Raw genomic sequence first — 6,267 nt, 5'->3', positions numbered from 1 at the left:
CTCATTCTCCACGAGTTGCTGTCTGTCTGTGGAAAGGCACGGAAGTCAGAAGCTCACCAGTGTCATGGAGAGTGTGCAGCCCATGACATCGTGGAACAGGTCATGTGCAGCCAGGCCAGAGATGACGAAAAATTCACAGATGAAAGGATATTCACGGCAAGAATTGTTGAGGAGGGCATAGTGCTGGCTGCAGAAGAGCGCTTCAAACGGATACTACCGAGACAGAGAGACATGGGTGGGTCTCACACTGACCCCGTGGATATGGAGACTCAGCACAGCTTAGTAATGAGAGCTCACAATACCACACACCCAAGCTCCAGGCAGGGAAGAGCACCCTGAACAGACACCGAAGAGGGGGCACAGGTCACAGAGAAGCCCTGCCCACTGGCTGCTGCCCCACATCCACTTCAGCTGTTGCCTCCCGACAGCCATGCCCCCAGCCTCTGCACACCTCTAAGTCCGCTCCTAACCTCCTGCATCACAGCAGGCCAGGGACCCCCAAACTCACACTTAGGGAACTGATCCCTGGCCACGGAGGGGTAGCCTCGACATACCCTCTGCTCTCCACGCTGGGCAGTATGGGGCACCAGAATAGGGGCCTTGAGCTCTGCCGGTGAGATGACAGCACCACGGGTGCCCAGGGTAAAGATGGTGTTCCTGCTTCGGAGAGATGGCTTTGAGAAGAATCGTGAACATCATCGGAGTCAGGGAAAACAATGAGACCGGCCGCACCAGTCACAACAACCCAAGGCCTGAGGATCCCAGGAAGCTAAATATGAGCCGGACAGCCCTTTCCAGACCAGAGCCTTGCTTCTCCTGACACCCGTAATGGCCGTCAAGGTTTTACAAACCCTCTGAAATAAATATGAAAAACTGTCAGAATGGTGTATGCTTCTTGGAGAGGAAGCTCTCGCTTTCAGGAACTCACAGATCAAGAACAACAGAATGTGTGAGAAACACAGCCCTGGGCTGGAGAGATGGCTCAGCAGTTAAGAGCACTGACTGTTCTTTCAGACGTCCTGAGTTCAATTCCCAGCTCACAACTCTCCACAACTCCAGTTCCAGAGAGTCCAACACCCTCACACGGACATCCATGTAGGCAAACACCAATGCAAATGAAATAAAAATAATTAAAAAATATATTATTGGGCTGGAGAGATGGCTCGGCTGTTAAGAGCACTGACTGCTCTTCCAGAGATTCTGAGTTCAATTCCCAGCAACCACATGGTGGCTCACAAACATCTATAATGGAATCCAATGCTCTCTTCTGATATGTCTAAAGACAGCCACAGTGTACTCACATAACATAAAATAAATAATTAAAAAATATATTTATTTAGTACCACATAGTAAGTTATGAGGTGTCTGAGAGACTGCATGCCTCCATGGAAGCAAGAGCTAACAATGCCCATGGGCTTTTATTCTTTTCACATACATGCTTTCATTACACACTCGAAGGCTGGACAGACCTGCTCACTTCAGCTCCCTGCCAGTTAAACAGAACCCCCTTCTGGCGGAAGCCTGTTTCAAATCTGGCGAATGTTTACAAGGAAAGTATGCAGTTGCAGTCAGCAACTGAGCATTATCCACAAGAATTGGATCTCAGATACAAGCTTGCTGACAGTGGCTTTATCCTGGGTGCTGCCCTGAGAGCATCCAGTGACGTGTGTGTGTGTGTGTGTGTGTGTGTGTGTGTGTCTTGTGCTCTTGTCTCTGCTCTTCGGAATGGTCCTGAGCTGTCTTGTGCTCACAATGACCTCCGGAACATGCTCAGAGCCCCAGGCCACTGGCAAGAATCTAAGTCAAGTTATTTGACAGCATCTAAGATGCAAGCAAGCTTTGCAGGAGTTTGTCTTCATGGCAGCTGGATTTTCAATTCTCTGCCAATATATATATATATATATTTTTTTTCAAGGTTCTGTGTAGCTCCAGGTGTCCTGAAACTGCCTATGTAGACCCAGGTGACCTAGAAGTCCAACGATCTGCTGCCTCTGTCCCCACCCGACTATAGTGCTCGTATTAAAGGCATGGACACCACGCAAAAATTTTAATAACACCTCCACTGGCTTTAATGATAAATTCCTTAAAAGTTGTCATTGCTGACCTAGAATTTTCCAAATGACTTGTAACAATTTCAGAGGTGTCATGAAAGAGGTTTGCTTTTTGACAGCGGTGTGGTTCCCTGTCTTCCTTGGCTTGTTCAAATCACGTGGGTGTACTCACAGTACCAAGTTCCACAGGCCAGGAGAGAGCCGCCTGCAGGCCATCTGTGGAACTGCAACCACATATCCTGATCAGTAATTGCATCCTACCCGGAGCTGTGAGGGTAACAACAGCAGTGAATCAGGGAAGCGTGGTCAACTCGCGTCTAAAGCACCATCTTCCCAGAGCTTGCAGCTTTTTTGGATAGCAGAGAAACTGAGACATCCCCCAGGAGGTTAGGGGGGAAGGCTGGACTCAGGATGTAAACTAGCACATTTCTGAGAAAGTGAAACTGGCCCGATCCACAAGCATCCTCCAGAGACTCTGGAGGACTCTGAGCAGCCCAGCGGCCCAGAGGAGGTTCTCAGAGTTCCCCGGTCCCAGCTGTCATGAGTCTTGACCCGGGTTGTGTGAGCTGCCTTTGAGTCACCCTCTACTCCTGTAAGTAACTGTCTTAGGGTTTTACTGCTGTGAACAGACACCATGACCAAGGAAACTCTTACAAGGACAACATTTAATTGGGGCTGGCTTACAGGTTCAGATGTTCAGTCCATTATCATCAAGGTGGGAGCATGGCAGCATCCAGGCAGGCCCTGGAGAGAGTCCTACATCTTCATCTGAAGGTTCCTAGGAGAAGACCTAGTGTGGTTAGGAGGAGGGTCTCAAGGGAGCTGTTCCAATCAGCCCTACTTTTGCTGACGGTTACTCTGATGTGGAAACACTCTAAAGGAGGTGCAGGATGCTCAGGGAACCTTACTGCACCACACCGGTGCCATCGAGACTCACCCTACATCTGCAGATGCACAGAAATCCCCCTCCACTTACAAGGATCCAGAGAACACTCCAGAAACAGTAGCTCTACTACTTTAAACTTAAGCCTGGCTTTCCTGGTGCTTAGTGTAACCTGGCTTGTTGCCTGCAGACTGTGCAACTGGACAGACTATGATGAATGAATGAAGATGCCAGCCATCATGTGGCAGACCCTCTGCATCCATTCATACATATGCTCCACCCTCTTTCTCAAGGTGTACTGGCTGGTTTGTGTCAACTTGACACAAGCTGGAGTTATCACAGAGAAAGGAGCCTCCCTTGAGGAAATGCCTCCATGAGATCCAGCTGTAAGGCATTTTCTTGATCACAATTAGTGATCAAGCACGGGGGGAGGGGTAATGTGGGTGGTGCCATCCCTGGGCTGGTAGTCCTGGCTTTCTATAGGAAAGCAAGCTGAGCAAGCCAGGGGAAGCAAACCAGTAAGTAACACCCCTCCATGGCCTCTGCATCAGCTCCTGCCTCCAGGTTCCTGCCCTGTGTGAGTTCCAGTCTTGACTTCCTTTGGTGATGAACAGCAATGTGGAAGTATAAGCTGAATGAACCATTTCCTCCCCAACTTGCTTCTTGGTCATGATGTTTGTGCAGAAATAGAAACCCTGACTCAGACAAACCTAGTCAGGGAATGAGCCAAAGCTTATGGCCTAGGCATTTATTAATGAATAACTAGTCCCAGCATCATCATTCCAGGAACAGATCTGGAAAAGGAAACTCATCACGGGGCCCTTCTAAAGCCTATGGACATGTTTGCTTGCCTTTGAAAGTTAAGAGATGACTTTGAAGGTCTAGAGATGGCGCCTCAGCAAAAGCCAGCTGCATCTGGGAAGGACTTCCCACTCCAATCCATGGGCCTGATGCCAGGGAAAAGGGGGTGAAAAAACGCCACTAATCCCTGAACAGGAAAACCCAGAAATCCCTGAGCTACCCCAAACTGAGGACCTGAAATCCCATCAATTCTCAGTCTGGAAATCTCTGCCATCAGCTCTGCCCCCTCAGAAATCCTACATAAGCCCCACCCTTTGTCCAGTTCCCTGCTGCCCACCTGGGAGCAAAGGCCACGATCTCTGGTTTCATCCCTCCACATCCTAAATCCTCCAATAAATCTCTTTCATGAGATTGGCTGCCTGGTGTGACTTTCTCTCTCTCTCTAATCAGAAGAAGCCAAAAGAAAGCAGCAATGAAGAGAAGGGAAGAGAAGGAGCTGGGCTGAGGCTCCTGAGATCCTCACCTCAGCTGGGGAGACCCACCCCTGGGAGCTGCAATGCCTCTGTTGAGGAGGCTTCCCCTCAGAGCTGTGTGGTTCCTGGTCCCCTATGTCTCAGGATGCCTTTCCACTGGGACCCCGTCTCATCTCAGAGCTGTGTAGTTCTTGGACTTCCAAGTCCCAAGATCCCCTTCCAGCTGAGCAGAAATGCTTACATCTACAGCACCTCCCCCAAAGCATCAGCCAGAGCAGCTCTGTAATCTCAGAAACACTGGGAACAGCTCTGGGAAAGGAAAAATGGACATAATATATTTAAGTTGTCATGTGTATCCCACTTCTTCCCATGATGAAATGAGACCACTGCCTCACACCAATTGTTCAGCCAGTGTAATTTCTCCACAGGAATTTAGTAAGCCTTACTCTCTGCTGGCTGCTTTAAGCAGGTCTGTTTATGTACACTCCAGACCTGGGACTATTTAAACCCCTATGTGCCTTCTCAGTACCTAAAGTCAATACCTCAGGACCAGCTGATAGGGTTGAGTGGAGGGAACTCCTGCAACTATGGCTAACAGTCCCACCATTTGTTAAGAAGCTGTAGCTGGTGCATTAAAACTCCCTTCTAACTCAGGCCTCTGTATATTTCATTACTTGGATGACCTGTTAATATGACAAGCTAAAAGGCAAAATCAAAACCTATCCTCAGATAATCTTAAACAACAAGCCATAAAAGCCCTAACAGAAAGAGGCTTTCTATTATTGAAAGTTAAGATTCAACTTGTTCTGGCTGGAGAGATGGCTCAGCAGTTCTGAGCACTGACTGCTCTTTCAGAGGTTCTGACTTCAATTCCCAGCAACCATATGGAGGCTAAAAACCCATATGTCGTGAGATCCAAAACTCTATTCTGGTGTCTCTCAAGAGAGCTACAGTGTACTCATATACATAAAATAGAATAAACCTTTAAAAATGAAAGATTGAACTTATTTGACCCCTCACATTCCTAGAGAGAGAAATCAGCATACCCTCAGTCTGGCCAGCTACACCTGTCTGTGACTTCCCCAATGCATTAACCCTAAATACCCTTCAAAGCTTCCTAGGCAATATTAATTGGTTTAGGTCTTGGCTCACCATACCAACCAGGCAATCACAGCCTCTATTTGATTTACCTAAGGGTGTCAAGGACCCCCTTCTCTCCTCTCTCCCTGACAGCAGCAGCCAGAGGGACCCTTTGTTCTATTAAACCCTACGTTAGAAACACCTGGCATGTTATGATCCACAAAACCCAATCCAGGTCTTTACATTCAGTTCTTCCCCCACAGTGGTTGGAGCCTTACATCAACCTCAGGGGATCCTAGAATGGCTCCATGCTCCAACAGGGGTAGTGCCTCCACTACTAACCGTGGTTGAAACTTTATCCACTATAAGGACAGGAAGGGAGCGTACCTTAAAAATTATAGGTAAAGAACCTAGTGTAGAAAGGCTGAGACTCGTGGAGCCGGGGATGCAGCAGGTTGCCGGAGTCGCATCACCAGTACGCAGGGATGAAGCCAGGTTTCAGCCCCCGTGGGGGCGGCTTTGGCGGCAGAGGTGGCTTTGGTGACAGAGGAGGTAGAGGAGGAGGCCGAGGAGGCCGAGGAGGCTTTGGCGGTGGAGGTCGATGTCAAGGTGGAGGAGGTGGCGGCTTCAGGGGACGAGGAGGTGGAGGTGGACGAGGTGGAGGCTTCCAGTCTGGGGGCGGCCGTGGTCGAGGTGGTGGCCGGGGAGGCAAGAGAGGAAACCAGTCAGGGAAGAATGTGATGGTGGAGCCGCATCGACACGAAGGTGTCTTTATCTGTCGCGGAAAGGAGGATGCCCTTGTCACAAAGAACCTGGTCCCTGGAGAATCTGTGTATGGAGAAAAGAGAGTCTCGATTTCAGAAGGAGATGACAAAATTGAGTACTGAGCCTGGAACCCCTTCCGCTCCAAGCTGGCAGCAGCAATCCTGGGCGGTGTAGACCAGATCCACATCAAGCCGGGGGCCAAGGTGCTCTACCT

At 49.3% G+C, this 6,267-nt stretch overlaps 1 protein-coding gene and 1 pseudogene across 1 annotated transcript; one reads left to right on the top strand and one right to left on the bottom strand.

The window, feature by feature from the left end:
* Nucleotides 1-43: 43 nt before the first annotated feature.
* LOC114635351 (vacuolar protein sorting-associated protein 52 homolog) lies at nucleotides 44-2,785 on the bottom strand. Its single transcript, XM_028783984.1, has 4 exons — nucleotides 2,736-2,785; nucleotides 2,224-2,318; nucleotides 555-657; nucleotides 44-213 (listed from the first exon to the last, which is right to left on the bottom strand). The coding sequence occupies exons 2-4, from the start codon at nucleotides 2,265-2,267 to the stop codon at nucleotides 46-48; spliced, it is 315 nt and encodes a 104-aa protein (XP_028639817.1). The 5' UTR covers nucleotides 2,268-2,318; nucleotides 2,736-2,785; the 3' UTR covers nucleotides 44-45.
* A 2,988-nt stretch (nucleotides 2,786-5,773) lies between these two features.
* On the top strand, nucleotides 5,774-6,262 carry LOC114635350 (annotated as a pseudogene).
* The last annotated feature ends 5 nt before the right edge of the window (nucleotides 6,263-6,267 follow it).

The sequence above is a fragment of the Grammomys surdaster genome, unplaced genomic scaffold (genome assembly GCF_004785775.1).
Source record: "Grammomys surdaster isolate TR1022 unplaced genomic scaffold, NIH_TR_1.0 99786, whole genome shotgun sequence".
Taxonomy (NCBI): domain Eukaryota; kingdom Metazoa; phylum Chordata; class Mammalia; order Rodentia; family Muridae; genus Grammomys; species Grammomys surdaster.
The sequence above is the reverse complement of the archived record's forward strand: the minus strand, read 5'-3'. Positions and strand labels throughout refer to the sequence as shown.

What these genes read in the sequence shown, in the direction of transcription:
- LOC114635351 (XM_028783984.1), bottom strand. Translation starts at nt 2,267, where the DNA reads ATGGCCTGCAGGCGGCTCTCTCCTGGCCTGTGGAACTTGGTACT. An exon ending in GGCCTGTGGAACTTGGTACT is followed by an intron (nt 658 to 2,223) that starts GTGAGTACACCC and finishes TCTCCGAAGCAG; the next exon opens with GAACACCATCTTTACCCTGG. An exon ending in CCCAGCGTGGAGAGCAGAGG is followed by an intron (nt 214 to 554) that starts GTATGTCGAGGC and finishes CTGTCTCGGTAG; the next exon opens with TATCCGTTTGAAGCGCTCTT.